At 45.8% G+C, this 24,580-nt stretch overlaps 1 protein-coding gene across 1 annotated transcript in view; it reads right to left on the bottom strand.

The window, feature by feature from the left end:
* EVC (EvC ciliary complex subunit 1) overlaps positions 1-24,580 on the bottom strand; it is a 675,738-nt gene that overhangs the window by 291,307 nt on the left and 359,851 nt on the right. The window contains exon 10 of the mRNA XM_078678487.1: positions 23,359-23,507. Coding sequence (XP_078534613.1) covers positions 23,359-23,507 — 149 coding nt within the window. The remainder of the gene's footprint in view (positions 1-23,358; positions 23,508-24,580) is intronic.

Raw genomic sequence — 24,580 nt, 5'->3', positions numbered from 1 at the left:
CGACAGGTTTTAAAGGTCACTCTTTAAAACTATCCTGGCTCACATATTACTCAGAGGCCCTTGATGCGCACACAGACCATTCATGGATTAAACACTCAGCTGTGACTGTGCTAATGAGTGGGCAGGGTGGCACCCCTCCCCCTCTTCCCATGCACTCCCCTCGAAGATCGCTCCTGTTCCCATCTCTGCAGTGAAGCTTTAGTTGAAGGGCCATTACCTTTGGCATTCAAAATCTAAAAGACACTGGAATTCACTATTTATCGCTGTAACCCGATATATATGATCGAACACATTACGTCACTAATAACGCTATATATGACGCCTCAAATAACATCCTCAAAGCAGCTCTGCAAACTCAAAGTATGGAAATAGCATGTGCAGGAACTTGTTGAAAACCTTGGGTTGTGTGTCCTTTTTCCAGGTGTAACCTATACCCAGGGCTTTAAGTGGGATGAAATAACTGGGGGTCTCTCAAAGGGGCGTGGCCAAAGTATTGAAGGGCGTGGTTTAAAAACACATAAGCTAAAATTCTTTGCTTAGCATCGTGTACTGCCCGGCTTGTATTTTGCTGTTTGGTTCAACACATTTTCACTCTAAAATGTGTAGAATAACTTATTGATTTGAATCAAAAACAGCCATGGCTGACACATACCGGGTGTTTTTTTCGAAAGAGGTCAGACCAGCAGCTGTCCTGCCACACACAGACACTGGTGAGTTGGGAGAAAGCAATTTTGCTGTAAGAACGAAAGGTCTAGATTTCATTTTCAGTTTCAGACTAAACAGAGGTCGTGGAGCACAAGGCGCAGACAGGCATCGGTGAGACGCGAGGTAGGGGAGGGATGATGGCTGATGCTTTGTGTACAACCCGGCTCCGTGGTTATGGGCAGGACTGGACTGGCTGCTAGGGCAAATTGGCAGTGGGAAGGGCTGGTCTGACCAGTCAGTGTGTGGGCCATGTTTTTGGGCTATCTGAGGGCCTGTTTTATGGGCTGGCAGGCTGGTTTTTTCAGTTGATTGATTTCCCTGCCAGTGCCTTAAAACCTAGAGTGCAGCAAAGTCAAATGCATGCATTCTTCTCTTCCTTTGAAAACACCTTTTTAGCGTGTCTTAAAAAAAAAAGTTTATAACGGTCGCAAATTGCAAATGCGGGACCATTTTAGCTGTGTGACTGTGAGTTGCTAATGAGGTGAGGGCCATGTCTATTTGGATTACGGGGCCTATTTTCCATCCTAGTCAGGGCCAGAGTGGCATAGCGGGCACCAGGCGTTTTCCTGGTAGGCCGCTAGGGTGTGGGCCGGTTTTGGGTCCCTGGGGGGCCGTTTTTGTTATCGGAGGTCGGCTATATCGTCTCCCTGTAACAAAATTGGCTGAAACCGCCCCTCACAAACTGCTCTGCGGACCTCACCCTCACCCCAGGAGGGGGGCGGCTGAGCAGTTTGCCATGGCCGGTTTCTGTTCCCAGTCTGGCCTTGGTCCTAGTCCAGGGGTCTCCAACCTTTTCTATAGCGAGAGCTACTTCTGATCCGTGAAAATCATCGTGAGCTACTAAAGGCCGAGTAATGTGTAGATTATTTCCAAAGTCCCCCACACACCCAGCTTCACTAACTAGGGATAAAGAGATACTCATTTAGTGCCTGCAATGCACAATATGAAACCAGAGAGCTTATATTAGTCCCGGCTTTCCTCTTCAACACATTCAACTGACCTCTGCAGTAACCAGCGAAGAAGACTACAATCATAAGAAACCATACAGACCTGCAGTGCTGTTCACAGCTGCCAGCGTACTAAAAACCATAAACTTCACATCTGCCTCTCACACCTCCTCATACACCAAACTACTATGTTTCATAACTCTGTAACTGCACCTGGGTGGTCATCAAGCACAACATGGAAACACTTACCACATAGAATCACAAAATAAAAATAACACCTTTCTAACCACACAGCCTACCTACATGGATTATGTAGGTAAGTGCTTCAGTGCCCTACATAAAGGTAGTAAGCACATGACTATATAAATGCTGCAATACAATTATTTTATTACATAATGCCTTCATTTTCTAAATTCTCACATGCCGGGACCTTGAAATGCCTGAGTTCGGGGTGTGCGCTGAACAAAAATGCCCCCTGCCAGAGTATGCATTTGCTCCATGTAATAATAACTTATTAGACCTAGTCTGAACTTGGTTTTGAGAACAGCAGAAATGTATAGGTAGTTAAAAAGGTAAACAGGACGAGAAGTCGTAACTCATAACTTTCATCTTATGGTGGACCCTTTCCCATGATTACCGGGCAGCCATGCTTCCAGTCATTTTTGGAAACTGCAAAGAATGCACCTTTACGTGTTTTGTGTACAGATTTGTGGTTGATTATATGTGTGCGGCATATTTTGCTGCTGATTTGAACAGGCTCTGGAAGATTTACCTTTTTGCACAAAATAATGAGTAACTTAGCTTCACAGGCTCGTTCTGAAGGCGTTAACATAGGATAGTCAACCATTCCTGAAGTAAGTACCTTTTCCACGATAGCTTAGTAAAGAATGAGGTAATTAGGCTATGCCACTTGAACAAGCCAATGATCTTAAAATCAAAATTTACGTCTTTCAAATTCTAGTTTATAAAAACAAATTATAAGACTGCAATTACGCACTGATTTTTCATAAAAGAAAGTTGAGTGTAATTTTCGGTTCATTTGAATAATTCCATTGTTTGTGAGAGGGCAATCTACACATTCTCTACATAGTGCCACTGCTAATATAAATGGCAGGCTCCAAATGAAGATGATTAAGGGTGATGCTAAAGCCACCCTCTTGTACTAAACCTCACTCTCACTATGCAGCAAACCACGGGAGCCAGGGAGAACAAGCATTGGCATAGCCAATAGGTCTCGCCTTTGGGACCTTATAAGTGTTAGCCATGCAACAGTTGATGTTGTTGCCCCAAGGATATTGTGCTGGATAACTTAACACTTATAAGGCCCCAAAGGCGAGACCTATTGGCAATGCCAATGTGGAAAAGTCAGCCCATATCGGACCTGATGCCCAGGCTGCTGGCGCAGGACGCCTCTTAGTTCCCATCATGAACAATTACCAAATAAAGAGACGGGCGCTGGAAGCAGGAAAACAAGAACAGAGTTTTATTTCTTATTAGGAGAACCTGTCATTTCGGACACTCGCATAGTGTCTTCAGGAGGTGCGCTCTCCTTCCTACCCACACTGGAGGTGCTCCCTCAAGTTTCTCTGAGGCTTCGTCTTTTATACACATGTTTATGAGGCACAAACATTCCTTATTACAATAAAGACGCTTTGAAGTAGGAAAAGGCATGCTTGGAATCCCAGCTTCAGGCCTATTCCCATACCAGTCGCTCAGATGTCATCCTCCCCTCCTGAATATAACAAGAGATTGTGATCTCTCAGCCAGACATTCCTACAGGACACGAGGGCAGGAGGGGATGATCAGATCAAAGGTTGGGCAGGCGATAAGATCGGGGACTTCGGCTGGTGTATCACGGTTTTGTTATGCTGAGCAGGAAAAGGGGGGGGTGTACATCCACGAGGCTTGGTCTTAGGACTTGGGACCGGGTCGAAAGGCCAAGTGCAGCTGGGGGGGGGGTCGTCAGCTGAGGGGAAGGGTGTTCTTGGGAGGAAATGGGGGGTGTGGGTCAAGCAGGAGTGTTACTTCTAGAGCAGGGTCACGCAGAGGGAGAGGGTTTTATGGCCGATGCATGAATGAGCAGTGCGCGCGGGGAGGGGTGCCGGGAGTTTAACAAACGGGCAGAGAGGCCATGGTGCCTAACATGGCTGTCGTGTACGTGTGTGCATGGGTCTATGCTGGCGGGATAACACAGTCAGTGTTTAGCGATATCCGTTCTGCTTACAACAAGGGGTACAGTGAACACAAATGAACGCCGCTTATGTGCATATACATTGCCATTTTCAACACCAATGCTTCTTTAATGTGTGTTGTGTAGTGCGTTGGGCCATCTGCTAGCGTTGTGAATGGCTTTGTGTGTGTGATGCATGAAAGGAGATGGAATGGCCTGTAAAGCGTTTGTTGCCTTGTTATGGCTATACAGCTCATGGCCAGTGACTCCTTGTCGGTAGGAAAAGTATGGCTTCCCAAAGATTCCAATTTTCCATCACAGAAATGTGAGAAAAATTTGTATTTTTAGTTAAGGTTTGAGGTCTGCTAGTGCTTCTGGGTTAGAAAACATGGTGAGAGTTACACAAGTCACCCAACTCTGGTTGTGCCCAGGTGTCTAGTTTTAAAAAATCAGCCGCGGTCCGTGCATGTAACAGCGGTGGGGCTCGGTGAGAGGGGATTTTCCCTCTGCATCGTCCCTCGAAATCCTCCCTTACCCGGCCCCACCGCCCCACCACTGTTACCTGCACGGACTGCAATTGTAAAAAATATGCAGGTTTGGTAGGTTTTCCTAGGTGCTGGATGAGCTACGGCCCAAAATCCACAGTTAGGCGCTGTTAGACATGGCATCTTTTGGTTGGCTGTAACTTTTGGATTCTGTTTTCAGCACTCCTGTAGCCCCGGACCGAGCTACCGACTTTAAGGAACTGCTTTTGAAGGTTTTTCTTACAAAGTGCATATTTTTGATTACTGTTTGTTGGTCTTATATTGTTTGGATGTTTGTTTGGATGTTTGCACAGATAAATATTGGTTATTCTTCTCAAATTGGTGAGGTGTCCTTTTGTAGTGTTTTCGCTGTACTTTTGCTTACTGTAAGTTATGTGCAAATGCTTCACACACTGCCACTGAGATAAGCCTGACTTCTCATGGCAAGCGACCCAGGGGGAGAGCAGAGGTTATTTCAGTAGTATATCCTCCTTATCCTGACTAGAAGGAATGGTCTCTCTTCGAACAAAGGAGCAACCCATTGCCAACAGTAATTGGTGTGCACTATTACCATATCTCAGACCACTACGTACCATCTACTGTTTCTTTTTGGTCTAATTTTGGTATTTCATAATTTGTGAATTTGAACTTTCCATTGCATCATGCCGAAGCCAAGAGCATCATTGGTTGAATCCTTGGAAGTGGCCTTTTAGGAGGAGAGGTTAGAAACCTACAACGTGAAGGATTTGAAGGGTATTTGCAAGAACCTAAAAGTCCAAATCAGGGGCTTTAGTTACAAAAGGTGCTGCGGGCCTGGGTAGCAGCCAGATATGCCTTTGGGCAGTCTGGAGATCTCAGTGTGGATGTGCTTTTGGGAGGGGGGAAACCCTCCAGGCCAGGCTGCAGGGGTTTGTCCCCACAGGAGACAAGGAAGTTTGAACTTGAAAAACTCCGGGTGGAGAATGAGGTAAGACACAAGAATAGCCATGGAAGAAAGGAAGATGATCTCTGGGGATTAAGGAGCTGGATCTAATAAGTAGGTTCAGCACAGATGGTGGCAGCAATTTCTCAATGCACACAGTTAGGATTGTACACATCCCCAGGAATGTAGGTAAGGAATTCAAGAAGGGGGGTGACTTACAAAGGTGGCTTCAGGGTTATGAGTCATCTATCCACATGAATGGGGTCCCTGAGAAGAATTGGGGAGCAGGATTGTGGCCTCTTTTGCTAGAAGAAGGGAGGAACACTTTAATAGCTTTGGGTAAGGGGCAGAGCCTCACCTACGCTGACGTGAAGGAAGCCCTCCTCATCAGGTATGGTCTCACTCCTGACAAGTACAGGGATCAGTTTAGGTCCAGTAGGAAAACTGATACAAACACTTGGTTGGAATGTGTGGATTCTTTTTGCAGGTCACTGGATGGTTAGGTGAAGGGCAGTAAATTGACAGATTTTCAGGGCTCTACAGTTTGATTGCATGGGAGCACTTGTCTAGTCTATGTTTTGCAGAACTGCACCAGCACTTGACTGATAGTAAGCTGAATGACCCCATGAAGCTCGCTATGGAAGCGAACTGCTGGGTGAGTACCAGGGTTCACAAGAAGGTGTACAGGGAAGACTTGGCCAAAGGTGGACAGGGTCCCCAGCAGAAGAGTATGGGGAAACCTATGGTTATTGCTGGTGGGGACCGGACTTTACAGTTCTTAAGAGTCAGGACACTGCTGACAGACTGGTTTTTTGATGGTATGGTGCCCTGCCGCTAGACTCCCTAATTAACTTGTTGGATGCTGATCATGATCAAATCTGCTCAAGGGAGCGTTTCTTCGGCATTTTACGCATAGAGACTTGATTCTGAGGCCATTGTGACAGGATACGTTTACTTCGCTACGCTATTGAATTTGGAACACGAAGAAACCGACGTGCGGACGTGATTTACATTACCAGGCCATATTCTTTGTTCTGGACTATCGTATCCAGACTTCTGGTGCTTTGATCCATCCAATTAGATGCGATATTTGATCCTGGTCTATATTTTCTGTAGAAGCCTTGAAAAAGTCGCGAATGGAGACGAAACACGTGTCGGCTGTATCAATGTTGTAACTACAGAACAACTGTCATGAAGATCGCTTGCTGAACAGAACTTACTCCATGAACTTTGTATTAAAATAATTCTTCTGGTTGGGATCAATCAGCTATTTACTTATGTCGTGTAGTGCTCTGTCTATGTTTCTAAGAAGAGTATGGGGGACATGGGTAAAGCACAGGAGCTCTCTAAAGGACCCCAAACCAATACCCAGGGTAAAGGTTCCCACCCCCCCAGGAGATAAGAAACTCATTGTTCCACCCTTACAGTAGCCTTTGAAAACAGGTCTCACGCCTACCACTGCAGCCTGGAATGTAGTTTTTAACTGCCATTTTGACCTGCCAAAATATTACATATAAGTCACCCCTAAGGTAGGCCCTAAACAGCACTTAAGGCAAGGTGCAATGTATTTAAAAAGTTTGACATGCACTTTAAGTTTTACATGTTCTGGTAGTGAAAAACTCACAGATCTGTTTTCACTACTGTGAGGCCTATCTCTCTCATTGACTAAAACTGTCTTACTTTATTACATTTAATAAGTGAGAACATTTGCTTGGGAGCACTCATTGTTATGGTGATAGTACTGAAATGTATTGTAATTTAAAATCCTTGTTATTGGTAAAGTCAGATTTCAAATCACAATTCTGAAAATGCTACTTTTAGAAAGTTGGTGTTTTCTTGTCTAATCCTTTGTGCCTTCTGCCAGTATTCGGGGTCACATGACTGTGAATGGCTCTGCTTTTGGGGTTTGAGTATTCCTTCCAGACAGCTAGATAGAAGGGGACTAGTGGGGGCAGGGTGGGTTATTTTTCCAGGAAGGCTGGGTACAGAGTTCTGCCTTGCCCCACTTATACTTCAAAGGGCTTGCCTCCAGCACCTTTTGTCACCCAAGATTTATTGGAGCCTTGACAGGGGAAGGGAAGAACTTTCCATAACCAGATGTGGGAGGTAATACAGGCAAGCCCCTAACTTAAAAGACTGGCAACATATAAAATATTCAACCTCCAGAGCAACTCACCATGACACTCCTAGACCTGTGGACATTACAGAAACAGGATCACCTTGAATCCCACAGGTCTGCCCTGCTGCCATCAGAGGACTGCCCTGCTGCTTGAGGTTTGCATTGCCCCCTAGGACGGCAGCTCGGGTGTTGGAGGACTACCCTGCTCTCTGAGAAGGAAGACTGGACCTGCTGACTCCAAGGGCCAATTGGCTGACCTCCTGTTAGAGCTACAGGGACACAAGCTCCAGAGGCCTCCCTTGCAAATGCCCCGCTGACCTGCTGCACTGGACCTGCCTGAACCATGCTGTCGTCTGCTGAGGTGAGTTCCTGATACCCAAGAGGTGCCTCCCCCGACCTGAACCCTTGACTGGCACCAGATGAGCTCATCCTGTAATAGAAGGTGAAATTCTGATATTTTGAGTTTCTTGCAACCGTGAATGGGCCTGTTTGAGTCAAGACAATGCGATCTGCTCCTACCGGTGAACCAGACTCTTTGCACTACAGCAACCACCAGCACATAACGGCAGAACAAGATCTGCACTTCATGCTACAGAAACGACAGTCGATCGTGACTGCTAGTGTGAAGCTCCAGCAACAACAGTCTGCGACATCCGACCAGATCTTCGTACTATAGAGACAACTGGCAATGACTCCAGGCCTGCTCTTTGCACCAAGCGAAGACCATCAGCGACATTCTTCCTGCTCCTTGGGACCTCCTCTACCACAAATGGAATTCTCTGTGCTGGATTTTAAGACTAACTTTTTTTAATGGGACTAACCTGGTCCCTGTATCCGGCTTGAGCTCCATTGTGGTCAACCTGAACTTGTTACTTTCCCCCAGTCCAGCAGACGACCGCGAATGGCACTTTGTGCTTTTATACACTATATCTACTTAAAAATATAAAAATGCATTTTTCTGGATCTGATGATTGGATTTTGTCATTCTGGTATCATTTTATTTAATAAAATGTACTCTATTTTTCTAAACTGGTTCGGGATAATATCTTGTGTTGTGTTTTTACTTTATTGCTGTTTGTGGCTGCATATGTTTTGCCTCTAAAGTTCAGCCTGACTGTTTTGAGACAAGCTACCAGAGGGTTAAGCATAGGTTAATTTATTCACCATAACAAGGATTGTTGTTACCTTCTGAGTGGGGTATCCAGCCCCCTGAACCAAGAACACATTTTTTTAAAAACACAGGAAATGTCCTGTACATACATTGAGCAAGTAATAAAGTATATCATAACAAAATCAAACAATATGACAAAACAATATGTATTTTTAAAAACAATATATTTGAAAATCAGAAATGTAATGGTTATGATCCGAAGCCTAAAAAATACTAAAAACTATATGGAGAGCAATGAACCATACCTTTGCCCTTGGTTGAATACCTATGGCATTAGTAAAATCACTGATGCTATCACATATCATTTCACCATTGACATCACTGGTGGCATTGTTGGAAGACCATTTATGCTTTTATAACAAATACATAGACCCTGGTTCACAAAGAGACTTTGACCTCAGGACAAAGGCTCTACGGTTGTGTGGGGGTGGGGGAGGTCTCTGCAGTTGTGGCAGGATCTCCGTAATGGTAAACTGCAGTGCGGAGATCCCACCACGACTGCAGAGCCTCCGGGGCTCTTTGTGAATCAGGGCCATAGTGTGTAACAAGTTTTTTTTAAGTGCTTTAAGTACAGTACACTCAGACAAGGAATGGAATACTCAATGGATGCCTCAAGAGGAGGAGGTATTGCCATTCTTTTTAAATCCTCCTTTCAATGTACGGTTAATCCACTTTCCTCGCCTCAAGATCGTTTTGAAGCCTTATACTTTTGTATTACATGTGCTCCATCGGTCTCTTTTACGGGGATATTGATCTACAGGCCGCCTGGTCACAGAGCTAATTTTGCCTCGGACATACTGAGAATTCTCGAACCTTACTTTGGAAAGCCCTGTCTTACCATTTTGGGCGACTTCAATTTCCATCTTGATGAGGCCAATTCTAAGGACACTTTATCATTAGTCGAATCTCTCGGAGCATGTGATCTTGCTCAGCTTGTTACTAGTTCCACTCATACGGCAGGTCACATCCTCGACGGGGTATTTTCTAATGATCTGAGACTTTCCAGCGGATCACCTCTGCCGTTGGTCTGGACAGATCATCTTGCAGTTCCTCTTCATCTAGCCTTTTCCACTTCATATCCCACTAAGAAGGGGACTACCCCTTTCGTTTCTAGAAGAAATCTTAGAAACCTCACGGATGAGGCCCTTGCCCCTTTTGTTCCTTCACCTGAGGCTCTCTTCCCAAAAGACGCGGACGAAGCAGCCCAAGATCTGAAGGATTCTATCACCAATGCAGTAGAAAAACTTGCCCCAGTATCCCTGCGATATGTAGCCCGACGCAAACCATCAGCACCATGGTTTTCGGACCATCTTACATTATTAAGACAGGGTTGCAGAAGCAGTGAGAGGAGATGGAGGAAATCTTGGGATCCTATGGACCGGGAGGCTCATAAGTCTGCTCTACGGGAGTATAAGCAGAAAGTGATAATGGAGAAGCAGGAATACTTTTCCAATCTTACTAGCTCACTCACTTCCTCTAGGGAGCTTTTTAAAATTGCGGACTCGCTATGCTCCCTTCAACTCCCAGATCCCGTAGTCAGCTCTCAACGTCTCTGTGACGACATTGCAGACTTTTTTCATACATTTTTTTTTTATATTCATACTTCTTTAGAAGTACAACGTCTCTCCCTGGGCGAAAATATTCCTTCAGGCTCTCTTGAGTCACTGGATATAGCCCCTTCTAGCCTTCCTTCGGATTTTCCATCTCTGTCTCTGGAAGGATTGAATCTTCTTCTCGACAGGATGAAATCCTCCTCTCCATTGGACCCATTGCCTCTTAAAAAGCTAAAAGAGTGTAGGAGTAGTCTCCTTCCCTCCTTGCTTGAGGTGATGAATAAGGCGATTGCCCAAGGCTCTTTTCCATCGGTATGGAAGAAGGCCATTGTGAAACCGCTCCTTAAGAAGCCTTCACTTGACCCCGGCCTCCTGAAAAATTTTAGACCCATTTCCCTGCTCCCTGCACCTGCAAAAATTCTAGAAGCACATTTGAATCGCCATTTATCTTCTTTTCTTGAGGCCTCTGAGTATCTAGACATCACCCAACATGGCTTTCGAAAACATCATAACACAGAATCTGCTCTCACCTTTGTAGTCGATAACATCCGACGCAAAGTTGATGCTGGACAAACTACTGTTCTAGTGTTATTGGACCTCACGGCCGCATTTGACACCTTGTCTCCTGCCATTTTAACATCTCGGCTTAGGGAGGCAGGTGTCACTGGTTCGGCCCTGAGCCTCCTCAACTCCTTTCTCCTTGATAGGGAACAGAGAGTGATGCTCGGCAACCACCTCTCCCCAGCGAAGTCTTTGCAATGTGGGGTGCCACAGGGGTCGGCATTAAGTCCGACCCTGTTTAACATCTACGTGGCCCCCCTTGCTAGGCTTGTAAGATCGCAGGGGATGGAGGTGGCATCATACGCCGATGACACCCAGATTATGGTGTCACTCACTCAGTCCTCTGTCATAACATCTGCCTCTAGCTTCAGGTCCTGTATGCAACATGTTGCAGACTGGATGGTTATCAACTCCCTGAAGCTAAATGGCGACAAGACTGAGGTCTTGGTCTTTGGGAAGGACCAAGATGTCTGGTCGAGTGAGTGGTGGCCTTCCTCTCTCGGCACCTGCCCCACTCCCTCTCAAGCTGCCAGAAATCTGGGTGTGGTGTTTGATACTTCACTCTCGATGTCTCTTCAGGTGAATCGGACTGTTGCAACCTGTTGGGGTGTGATCAGGACGCTCAATAGAATTCGCAGCTATTTGTCTCTTCAAGCACGTAAGCAGATTGCAGTTGCCCTTGTTGGTTCCAGGTTAGATTATTGCAACTCTCTCTACATGGAGTCCAACAAGGGCCTTATACATCGGCTGCAAATCGTGCAGAATGCTGCTGCACGTTTTGTCCTAAACCTCTCTAGGGCTTCTTCTGCTACTACTGCGAGGAGAGACCTTCACTGGCTGCCTATTCAGCACAGAATTTACTTTAAAATTCTGTGTCTGACCTACAGAGCTCTCGAGGATGGACCTAAAGGCGCTATCAGCTCCCTGCTTACCCGCTATCAATCAATCAATCAATCAAAGACATTTATAGAGCGCACTACTCACCCGGAGGGTCTCAAGGCGCTAGGGGGGGGGGTGCTGCTACTGCTCGAACAGCCAGGTCTTGAGCTTCTTCCTGAAGGAGAGGTGGTCCTGGGTCAGGCGGAGGTGGGTCGGAAGGGAGTTCCAGGTCTTGGCGGCCAGGTAGGAGAAGGACCTTCCTCCTGTTGTCGCTCTTCGGATGCGGGGGACGGTGGCGAGGGCGTGGCTGGTCGATCGGAGGTGGCGTTTGGGAGCGTAGAAGTTGAGGCGGCTGTTGAGGTATCCTGGGCCTTGGTTGTGTAGGGCTTTGTGTGCGTGGGTGAGGAGCCGGAAGGTGATTCTTTTGTTGATCGGGAGCCAGTGCAGGTCTCTCAGGTGTCTGGAGATGTGGCTTCTTCTGGGGACGTCGAGGATGAGTCTCGCCGAGGCGTTCTGGATACGCTGGAGTCTCTTCTGGAGCTTGGCGGTGGTTCCGGCGTAGAGGGCGTTGCCGTAGTCCAGACGGCTGGTGACGAGGGCCTGGGTGACCGTCTTCCTGGTCTCGGTGGGGATCCACCGGAAGATCTTACGTAGCATGCGCAGGATGTTGAAACAGGACGAGGAGACGGCGTTGACTTGTCTGGTCATGGAGAGGGAGGAGTCCAGGATGAAGCCCAGGTTGCGTGCGTGGTCTGTCGGTTTGGGTGCGGTGCCCAGGGCGGGGGGCCACCAGGAGTCGTCCCAGGCGGAGGGCGAGGAGCCCAGGATGAGGACTTCCGTCTTGTCTGAGTTCAGTTTCAGGCGGCTGGTTGTCATCCACTCGGCTACGTCTTTCATCCCTTCGTGAAGGTTGGCTCTGGCGGTGGCGGGGTCGTTGGTGAGGGAGAGAATCAGCTGGGTGTCGTCGGCGTAGGAGATGATGTTGAGGTTGTGTTGGCGTGCGATGGCCGCGAGGGGGCTCATGTAGACGTTGAAGAGGGTGGGGCTCAGCGAGGATCCTTGAGGGACGCCGCAGATGACTCCGGTGGCCTCTGACTTGTACGGTGGTAGACGGACTCTCTGTGTTCTTCCGTCGAGGAAGGAGATGATCCATTCCAGTGCCTTCTCATGGATTCCGACGTTGCTGAGGCGCTGCACTAGGGTGCGGTGGCAGACAGTGTCGAAAGCCGCGGAGAGGTCTAGGAGGATGAGGGCCGCTGTTTCTCCGTTGTCCATCAGGGCTCGGATGTCATCAGTGGCAGCGATGAGGGCGGTCTCGGTGCTGTGGTTGGCTCGGAAGCCAGACTGTGAGGGGTCGAGGGATCCATTCGTCTCGAGGAAGGTGGCCAGCTGTTTGTTGACGATCTTCTCGATGACTTTGGCTGGAAACGGGAGGAGCGAGATGGGGCGGTAATTCTTGAGTTCGGTGGGGTCCGCTGTAGGTTTCTTGAGTAGGGCGCTGAGTTCGGCGTTCTTCCAGCTCTCCGGGAAGGTGGCGGTGTCGAAGGAGGTGTTGATGATGTCCCGCAGGTGGGGTGCGATGACAGCGTCGGCCTTGTTGAAGACGTGGTGAGGGCAGGGGTCGGTTGGAGATCCGGAGTGGATGGAGTTCATCATGCGGACGGTGTCTTCGGTGCTGATCGGGGTCCAGGCGCGGAGGGTGGTGATGGGGGGCGGTGGTTCGGTCGTGGCGTGCGTCGGTTGAGTGCTGAAGCTGTTGTGTATGTCCGCGATCTTGTTGTGGAAGTAAGAGGCGAGGGAATTGCAGAGGTCTTGCGAAGGGGTGATGTCGTTGTTTCCGGCATTGGGGTTGGAGAGCTCTTTCACGATGTTGAAGAGTTCCTTGCAGTTGTGTGCGTTGCTGTCCAGCCGGTCCCTGAATGCAGTTTTCTTGGTGGCGCGGATCAGTTGGTGGTGCTTCCGGGTGGCAAGCTTGAGGGTGGTCATGTTGTCCGGAGTTGGTTCCCTTCTCCAGTCTTTCTCGAGGGTTCGGCAGTTCTTCTTGGAACTCATGAGTTCGTCGGTGAACCATGGGGCCTTCTTGCTGCCGGGTCTGTTGGGCGGGGTCCTCAGTGGGGCGAGTTCGTCCGCGCAGTTGCTGATCCACTTCGTGAGGTTGTCGGCGGCCTGGCTGGGGTTCGCTGAGCTGGCGGGAGGGTGCTGGCTCAGGGAAGCGGCGAGCTGGTCGGCTGTGATCTTGTTCCAGCTTCTTCGAGCAACCTGTTGCTGGTGGTGGTGGATCGTCGTTCTTCTGAAGGTGAAGTGGACGCAGCTGTGGTCCGCTACCATCCTACAAGGTGTCTTCGCTCTTCGGGGCTATTCCAGCTTGTTGTCCCTCGTTTCAAGCTCACCAGATGGGGAGCCAGGGCCTTCTCTGTCGCTGCCCCCCAGCTCTGGAACATCTTGCCTATGGAGATCAAGACCCTACCCTCTCTAGTGTTGTTTAAAAAGGCCTTAAAACGTGGTGTTTTTCAAGAGCCTACACAGGCTGAACCGCAGGGTTTTTGCTATGAGCTGGTTCTGGAATTAGGCGCCTTGACGCCCATTGGGCTAAGTTTGCGCACGATAAGACCCCTTTATTATTATTATTATTATTATTTTGAGATGGACGGGATTTCAGAATGTTGCTAAAAGTAGACAGCTGCTCTTTGGGTGAGAGTGATTTCCAACACAGGAAGTATGAAAGAGTTCAAAAGGGTGAATGGATGGTTAAGCATAAACGGCACAACCGTGACTCTTAAGCAAGCAATATGTGCCATATTCTTATATTCAGTAATATAACAGAGACTACACTGCTCAGGTTTCTTAGGAAATCACAATCAGTGTCAATGAAGAAAGAAAACAACCAGTGCTAATCAGTTATATTGCGAATGGGTTATCACCAGTTTTAAACTAGTGGTAAAGTATTACTGTTTTGCTACTGGAATTCGGTTATTGACAGAAACATATCTACAATATTTAAAACAGTCCCATACTGCCCTATCCATATTTTACGGAATTTGCATCAGCCAGCAATTGGAGTAAAGCTACAAAAATACAGGACACAAAATAAAACCATCTCTAAAAAGACAAAGACTGGACAACACTTGCCTTTATGTCAATAATAAACCCTGTACTTTCTGGCACAAAGGTTTTTGTTTTGCTTCTATCACTGCCTTACTATGTCTGAAAGTTAGGATTTAGGAATTGATTTTATAGTCTTATAAAATGTTTCTTAAGCTGACAATACCATACAGGTCTGATTCATTTGAACCACTTTAACAAAATGGGCAGGAATGCCCTGCTGCCCTGTGAAGTTAAATTTATGATTTGCTGAAGACAAAAGATCGTGTGCTTTTCTAGTCAAAAATAGCAATTAGGAAGAAGAGGATATTCTCAGATCACAAGTTCTAGAATCATGCAACTTTAATCATTTTGGATGATAAGGAACTTAGGACTCATGGACCAAGGACATCATTTCGAGTTTGGTGGAGGGGGTCCGCCAAACACTTTGTTTGCCTTCTCTATTTAGAGTCAGATGAAACATCATGTTTTTGCCTTAAGTGTCTCCTCTGGCTCTGATGGTGGACTCCCTAAAGTGACTGACCTATGGACAGCAGACTATGTAACTCAGACCGTCTACACTATTAAGGCAGACATTCTGACATTGTTTTCTGGTTTGGGAACACCAGAAAAATAATATGCAGGTCTGAAGATTTAATCATGTGCTGGGTGGCATTGTTCTTTCTCCTGAGGTTCTTTCTCCTAAAGACGCGGATGAGGCAGCCCAAGATCTGATGGATTCTATCACTTATGCAGTGGAAAAGCTTGCCCCTACATCCCTGCGATATGTAGCCCGTCGCAAGCCGACAGCACCATGGTTTTCTGAACATTTGAGATCACTTAGACAGGGCTGTGGAAGCAGTGAGAGAAGATGGAGGAAATCTTGGGATCCTAATGACCGGGAGGCCCATAAGTCTGCTCTGCGGGAGTATAAACAGAAAGTGATATTGGAAAAGCAGGAGTACTTTTCCAATCTTACTAGTTCACTCACTTCCTCTAGGGAGCTTTTTAAAATTGCTGACTCGCTATGCTCCCTTCAACTCCCAGATCCCGTAGTCAGCTCTCAGGATCTATGCAATGACATCTCAGACTTTTTTCACAATAAAATCCTTGACATCCATACTTCACTAGAACTACAACGTCATTCTCTGGACGAGAATATTCCTCCTGGCATAAGTTTTCTGGATTCTTTGGATGTAGCCCCTTCTAGTTCACTCGTGGAATTTCCATCTTTGTCACTGGAAGGATTGAATCTTCTACTTGACAGGACGAAATCCTCCTCCCCTATGGACCCTCTACCTCTTAAAAAACTGAAAGAGTGTAGAAGCAGTCTTCTTCCCTCCATGTTGGAGGTGATGAATAAGGCGATTGCCCAGGGTTCCTTTCCACCGATATGGAAGAAGGCTATTGTGAAGCCCCTCCTCAAAAAACCATCCCTTGACCCTGGCCTTCTTAAAAATCTTAGGCCTATTTCCCTACTCCCTGCATCTGCTAAAATACTAGAAGCACACTTGAACTCTCATCTTTCTTCCTTTTTGGATGCCTCCGAGTACCTTGACAACACCCGACACGGATTTAGAAAATATCACAGCACAGAATCTGCTCTCACTTTTGTGGTCGACAACATTCGACGCAAAGTGGATGCTGGTCAAACTGCAGTTCTAGTGCTTCTGGACCTCACGGCCGCATTCGATACCCTGTCTCCCGCCATTTTAACATCTCGGCTTAGGGAGGCAGGTGTCACTGGGTCGGCCCTGAGTCTCCTTAACTCTTTTCTCCTTGATAGGGAACAGAGAGTGATGCTCGGAAACCACCTCTCCCCTACCAAGTCTTCGCAATGTGGGGTGCCACAGGGGTCGGCATTAAGTCCGACCCTGTTTAACATCTACGTGGCCCCCCTTGCTAGGCTGGTAAGATCGCAGGGGATGGAGGTGGTATCATATGCCGATGATACCCAGATCATGGTGTCTTTCACCCATTCCTCTGTCACCACATCTGCCTTCAGCTTCAGGTCATGCATGCAGCATGTAGCAGACTGGATGATCATCAACTCCCTGAAGCTGAATGGCGACAAGACAGAGGTATTGGTTTTTGGGAAGGACCAAGATGCCTGGTCGAGTGAGTGGTGGCCTTCCTCTCTTGGCATCTGCCCCACTCCCTCTCAATCTGCCAGAAATCTCGGCGTGGTTTTTGATACTTCACTCTCGATGTCTCTACAAGTGAATCGGACTGTGGCGACCTGTTGGGGTGTGATCAGGATACTCAACAGAATTCGTAGTTATCTCTCACTTCAGGCACGTAAGCAAATTGCAGTCGCCCTTGTTGGCTCCAGGTTGGATTACTGTAATTCCCTATACATGGAGTCCAACAAGGGCCTCATACATAGACTGCAAATCGTGCAGAATGATGCAGCACGCTTCGTCTTAGCTCTTCCTAAGACATCATCTGCTACCACCGCGAGGAGAGATCTCCACTGGCTCCCTGTCCAGCACAGAATCTATTTTAAAATCTTGTGCCTGACGTATAGAGCACTCGAGGATGGCCCTAAGGGTGCTATCAGCTCTCTACTTACCCGCTATTATCCAACAAGGTGCCTTCGCTCTGCGGGATTACTCCAACTTGCTGTCCCCCGTTTTAGGCTGACCAGATGGGGAGCTAGGGCTTTTTCCGTCGTTGCCCCTCAGCTCTGGAACGCCTTGCCAATGGAGATTAAAACCCTACCTTCAATGGACCTGTTCAAAAAGGCTTTAAAAACGTGGTGCTTCTCAAGAGCCTATTAAGGATGAACTGCTTTGCCTTTGATGTGAGTTGGTACTTTGAAATAGGCGCCTTGACGCCCATTGGGCTACGTCTGCGCAGGATAAGACGCCGTTCATTAATTCATTCAATAACCATTACCATAGGCACATTTTTATGACTTTAGCATGATGATTCCAGCACTCCTTGTATTCACAGAATATAGAGACAGCTGAACGGGTTACTGACTCAACACACAATTAGGATAGGATTCAAGCACAAATGAATATGTATGGCCACTTCAAAACTTACATTAAATAGACCAGACCCTTGACTGTTAGTGACGAGCTGACCAATCACAATATATAACCTAAATGTAGGTTTTGCTGCAATACCCTGAACTTTCTTTCAGGAGCACACCATTGATGAGAAACCCAGGACACTTAACATTTACACATCAGTGTTCCCTTTGGTAATTACTATGAAAGGTTTCCTAATTTTCTATGAGTGCCTTCATTTTGTTTAAACACAGCACAGCAGCAGTAATCATTCAACCATAAAAAGCCTCAGGTTTTTGGACATGTAAATTCCAAGTACCCCTAATCACAAAGAGTAAATGGGAGTATTACACAACCGTAGCAAGGACATGTGGTAATGTATGCCTAATAGGGGCTCTTATATGCATTGCTTGTGGGTGGATGGTGCTCCAATTAGTATCCCTCTTACATCCTCTTTTTTTAACAATACCAAAGCATTTTTGCAACTGCAATTCCTACAACACACTAAAGGCTAGATGTACAAAGCATGTTTCCGGTCGCAAACGACCCATCAGACCGTTTGCAACCGGAGAAAGGCTTTTACCAATTTACAAAAGCCAAAATACAATATGGCAACTTATTACCAAATTGCATTTTGCTATTGTGATTCATTATTCGAAAGGGGCATATTTGGAGGTTCCCTTTCAAATACCGAATCAGTATGGTATGTATTACTAATTTGTGACTGAATTCCAGTTGCAAAAAACAGTAATACTTTACCACCAGTTTCAAACTGGTGGTAACCCATTTGCAAGGGGGAAGGGGAAACAAACATTCTTGCAAAGGAGAATTGCTTAGAGGACATATTCAATGACCTGACATCAAAAATCCTTTTGAAAAAGGAAGCACAGAAGCTTCACAAGCGTCAGAGTCAAACATTTCAATGAAAGCCTATAGCTTACGGGCCAACCAGAAAATAGATTTGGGACAAAGGAACATTCCACAGAGAAGTGCATTTTGAAGAAGAAAACTGTGCAACCTGGATGCCAAGTTGATTACAGCCTAGCAGGAAATGTTTAGGAATTATCTTTACAGAAGAAACTGCGGTGCAATCAGAATGCCTCCGCCAGACTTATCCTGAACATCCCCCACCAAAGCCCCATCTCCAGTCACCTGAGAGACATTCACTGGCGCCTGACAAACAAAAGAATCACCTTCAAGTTCCTCACGCAAGCCTACAAAACCCTCCACAACACCGAACCAGCATACCTAAACAACCGCCTCTCCTTTTACACACCCACCAGACATCTCCTCCCAACTGGCACTGGCCACTGACTCACAGATCCGCAAGACCTCAGCTGGAGGAAGATCCTTCTCCTACCTCACCGCTAAGACCTGGAACACCCTGCCTCTGCATCTCAGGCAATCAGAGTCACTGCCTCAATTAAGGATGGACCTCAAGACCTGGCTCTTTGACTGAACTGCATCCCCCGCACCTCCGTAACACTAGGCCGAGGGAGAACTGACAACCATGTCAGTCAGCATGACGTCGGAACGCCCACCCCTTCAGAGTCTGAAGGGGTGGGCGGTCTGGCATCATGTTGATTGACATGATTGTCAGAGGGCAACAGGCAGCAAAACAAGTGCACATGAGTGGGGACGGAGGGTGAATTTTTTACCCGTGCCCACTCATGCGCACTTGTGTTTGCACTTTTTTGCGAATGCCCATTAGGAGCGCCTCGGGCTCCTAAAGGGCGTGCTGCGGGCGAAGAGAAACCTGTGCCCCAAGCCAATCCTGCCAGCAGCGCCAGGATTGGCTGAGAGATATTGCCAGTCCACTCGAGAGGGCCGTTGGTGAAGGCGCCAAGCCAGGGGAGCAGCAGAGCGGCTGTAAGGTAAGTTGTTTTCCTTTTCATAACTCCCTCGCACCCAACCACCTGCGACTCCCCCCCCCCCCCGCGACCCTACCTTCCGAGAGCCGATATTGTTTGTTATTTCATTGCATTATTACGACAGCGAGCTGGAGAGTGAACGGTAATGGTAAATTGTGCCGGACTGTGTTGTGGGGACGAGTGGGGGCTCGGGAGGTCAAAGGGGACGGGGGACTGGGGACACTACCCACCACGACCAATGATAGAGGCATTTCAAATAAAGATGCAACTTGATTAGTTGGACACGTTTTCAAATGGTACAGTAAGTCCACCCGTTTTTGCCCTAGTATACAACATGCCCTGTGACGCCATGTAATGTTTTGTTAAACCAATCGGTAATGGGTATTTCTCGTCAAAATGTTATGGTTGGTGCTGTTAAATAAATAAATAACTTTCTTCGTTGTAAATATACTGGCATTCGTAATTCTGTAGTAAATCAGATTTCCAAATAGTGCAGAACACTACATTTTACGATGATGAGTAGGTGCACTCATTAGGTATGGGGTCAGACGTGAGCTTTTGATTTTACTGGAATTATAATATATATGTATAATATATGTTTTTTTTTATAAAACATTTTTTTTGCTTTTAGCCATTTTTTAAAATATATTAGCAAGGGCTCTCCATGGGCCTGGGTCCCCATCGGTATATTATTTCTGAATTTCCTTTCCCCCTCGAGACTCGCCATGTTTATACTGGAGATTTAATTTTCAGTGTTAACAGAATAAACAAGCAATGCAAAAATAAGCAGTATGGTGCCAAGCGAGTGTGCCTGCATTATACTAGATCATGCTTAATTTCGAGAGGACATTACTTGAGATGCGCCACAATTTTCCCAGTTACCTGCGTCTTTGAAATATGATTCATTTTCTGAACGCATCTTTTCTTTAGATATGATAACATGGCTTTTTTTCTAAACACTGTGTACGTGGCTATCAGTAATCATATTCACATTTCATTAGTGGAGAAGTGTGGCTCAAGGATTAGAGTGGCAGACCCTGATGCAGAGGTCTGGCCTGGGACCAGGGTTCAATTCCTGCCTTGGCTGGTCTCAGTGGATCTTGGGCTCATAATTCCTCGGACCTGATTTTTCGCCTCGGTGCCTACTCTAATCATGGGTCCCACGCTGCAACTCTGGGCAATAGCTTGCTTAGTCTCCACAACGGCCCCCTACAGCGCTAGGGATGCCTGGTTGCACCCTGGGGATGCCCAGGAGTGGACATTTCACGGGGAAAAACCAGGAAGGGTTCCCTAGCGGTATGAGTACAGCGCCAGGACACTCAGGAGTATCAGTGCGCTTTACAAGTACGTCTACATTTACATTACATGTACACACATTACATGTTTATTATCCAGGGCTCGCGTTGTAATATTCAAGTGCTGCAGAGGGAAATGGATTTACAAAATCACTTCATGTACTGTGTTTACCCATATTCCAAACAGGAGTGTTATGGTTCATATTCAGCCTTGGAGTATCTTTTAGGAGGAAATGATTTTATGTTATGCATAGCGCGATGAAGTGCTAGGTAGCAGGACTGTTGTGTTGCTGCTGAGGGCAGCATTAGAGGGTCTTGGTTTCTCTCCTAGCTTTACACAAGCAGCAGAATCCCAGAGTTCGGACTTGGGGAGGATTTCTAGAGCCATGCTAGGAACCCTGTTTTATAATCTTACTGAGAGCTGCATTGGATCAGTGATGTGTACTGTTGGAGCCACGACAGTCTGACGTGCGTGTGAGAGAGAGAGTGGGGGTAGAATGGGGCAAAGAGAGAGAGCGGTGGTCACTATGCGTTTATGACAGTCACCGGATTTTGCAGATTCAGTTTTTCTACGTAAATATTGATTTTCCACAAATGCTCCATAATCCAAAATATGATGTACAATATGAGGACTGCAAGAACAAAATAAACTGTTTCCAGCTCAAACCAGCTAAAAACTGCATCTGAAATGTACCATTTAGCTCTGATATTTTGAAAGAAATATACAGTCAGTTTCACAGGCTGAGTATTGCACTCCGGTATTAAAGAGGCAGGATTTATTTTGAGATTGTGTTATTGGATTCAAATTAAAATGGTCCCCACTGGGAATTCTGACATAAGGCTATAACAATGGTTTTACAACATATAACCTGTTACGGTGATACGAATGAAGTAAATGCTCATATGCTACTATCTAGATTTTGTTTAAAGATCTTTGTCCAGATGATTTAGGGAGCCATTATGACAGATACATTTGTCAAAATATAATAAATAAAGAATGCAGTGGGCTTAGTGTGATGGGAAGGAAGTGGGGATGAGACAAAGTGTGGTTGTGAGTTTAGGTGGCAGGGGCTGAAGAACGAAGGCAGCAGTGGCTGGGTGATAGCTCAGCATTAGTACATGTGAAAATAAATAGATTAATGTCCACTGGTGGAACAAAGCAGATTGAGGCACATTTTAATTGGGAAAATGTCATGTAATAAGGAGTGGTGAAAATGGTCTGAAAGAGCAGTAAATTAACAATAAAAATGGGAGTAGGGGAACTCGATTTGTTTTCACTTCAATGTTTGCCCAGAATGCATAGACATTCATACTGGCAGGAAGGGCGCATAGTACAACTTTGCTTTCTAAAATGTGCTTGAAAATGCACTATTTGGCCGCTCTTTTTCAAAAATTTCTTAGAGGAAGAACCCCCGAACCTACCTTAGGTTGTGAGGGCTTGCTTGTTACGCTCGCTCACTGTGGTACACACCAACGAAAATTTTACGCCCACCACTTTCAAATGTCACCAGCCGCCCCTGCTAAAACTTCAGTGAAAAGCTATTTATTTGTATCCAGTGCCTAAAAGAACACTTGCTTAAAACAACAAAACGACAAAAACAACAAGCTGAGCAAGGTCTATAGGTTCGGCCTAAACAAACCTGCATTTTTCATTGCAGTATTCTACAAACATATGCAATAGAAATTAAAAAATACAAATAAAAACACACCTTCAGGTGGCTCACATATACTTTAAAAAATTAAAATGAACTACTATAACACTGGGCTCGCTAGCTCTGTGCACATGTGATCAGGTCTCAAAGTGCAATATATCCAATGGTTCAAGTGGGCTAACCCACTAGTCCTTGCTGTGAATGATGCTCGAATAAACCAAGGGCTGAAGACTGCTGACTCAAAGGCCCTCTTTATATGGTACGTGCATGTCTTCCTTAGTTATCCATTTTATGATTACATGAGTTAAAGCTGTCTTTAGCCCAGATTCAGAGAAATGTTGGAAAAATCACTATGAGATGTACACGAAAAGTGGACATTGTCAGTACATACATTAAAAATGTCCAAGAAGCAGACAGCCAAATGCATGATTAATCAACTGTAGAGTCCAGTCGAAACAAAAGATCAAATAAGCTAAGAACTTGCTCGTTCTAAAAACAAAGAGCAAACATACCAGAACTCTGCGGAGGTTCTGTCAAAAGAAACTCTATGGGGATTCCAGTGTGTGATGGATCACAGTGTACTAAAATGTAATTACAGAGAAATCGAGGGGGCGTGTCTGGCGATTGTCTACAGCAACAGTAAGGCAGGGCATAGCAGAAATGGGTCTTTTGAAAAATCAACATGCAGGTTTACACGTTACACTTAAAAATACGTGAATAATTGCATAAACGAGTTTGCTATTTAGTGACCTTATTGTTTTTAAAATGAAACAGTAGCACAACAGCACTCCTTTAAGTTGGAATAGAGGTGAAGATACAACAGAGGCATTTTCTTACACATTTATTATTAAATCAACGCGATCCGGTAGGAGGTAAATGCCGAAGGAAAAATACCTTAAGAAATTCAAGTGGTTCTGCTGTTTGCTGGACACTTGTTAGAAAGGTCACTTGTTCTCCTTTCTGGGCTCGACGCAGCTTTTCTGTTTGTTTAGTGCGGAGTTGCAGCAGTTTCTTTATTAGGTCTTTTGTTTGCTGAAGACATTCTGCAAAATCATTTGTGAAATTTTTGTATTGAGAAACGTGAGAGCTTTAACGGCAAAATAAATATATTCTCTAAAACAAAATGCCAAAACACAATTCAGCACATAGCTTTATAATGCCATTTTGAAGTTGCTAGGCGAGTATAGCACTTTTTTTACTCTTCCTCAATAGCATTTAATCAATGTCAAAGCCACAACTATGAAGTAGACTATACATATCAAGGCATGTGGTCTATTTGTTATACACTTTATGACTTCCTACTTAAAAACACAACAGCTCGAGAGTAAGCACTGAACTGTCTTCACCTTCATGGCAAAATGTTTTATTTGTGGAATAAGTCTGAAAATGCTTTCCATCTTTGTAACAGAGCTCAGTGCAGTATCTAGCCTTACTGCCATTTACCGAAGTGTCTACACAGTAACACAATATTGGTTGAAAAGTTTCAAATAATGCCTACATAGGGAACATTGTTTTTCCTTGTTTATGATTTATACAGGTCTACTTGCAGAATATATGGTTGGCCTATTTGATTACAGATGGATATCACACTGAGGCTTATAGTTCAAGAGCTCTCCCCATAACAACCAAGACAACTCTCCTGTGTGGCATAGATTCAGAACTCGTCATGAAAAAGAAGCACTTTAAAAACAATCAGTGCAGTCTCCCTTCATCCTTTATCAGTCCCCTTCAACACAATGGTGGGTGGGCAATAGAACCTGGGTCACCAATGTAAACAGAGTGAACTATACCACATTCCACACCACCACATTCTGCATGGCTTGCATCAAAAGCCTCTCTTAAGTATCAAAGTGCAGTCTCCAGGTGCAAGGGAGGGAACCACCCTGTCCACCCGGGGATGTTGAGGGGAATGCAGGGCAGTAGCATGCCAGTATGCACATTTTCCATATGCACACACAACGGAAAATGAATTTTGCCTTAGTACAAAAAACAAATGGTTACACTGTGAGCTCACTCAACAGTTTATTTATTTATTTTATATTCTTATAAAGCGCCAGACTAGACTCCCGAAGGGGTATCTCTGCGCTATTGCTGTACCACGAGATTGTGCTAGTTA

The sequence above is a fragment of the Lissotriton helveticus genome, chromosome 2_2 (genome assembly GCF_964261635.1).
Source record: "Lissotriton helveticus chromosome 2_2, aLisHel1.1, whole genome shotgun sequence".
Taxonomy (NCBI): Eukaryota; Metazoa; Chordata; class Amphibia; order Caudata; family Salamandridae; genus Lissotriton; species Lissotriton helveticus.
Note: the sequence above shows the minus strand (reverse complement) of the source record. Positions and strands in the feature narration are given on the sequence as shown.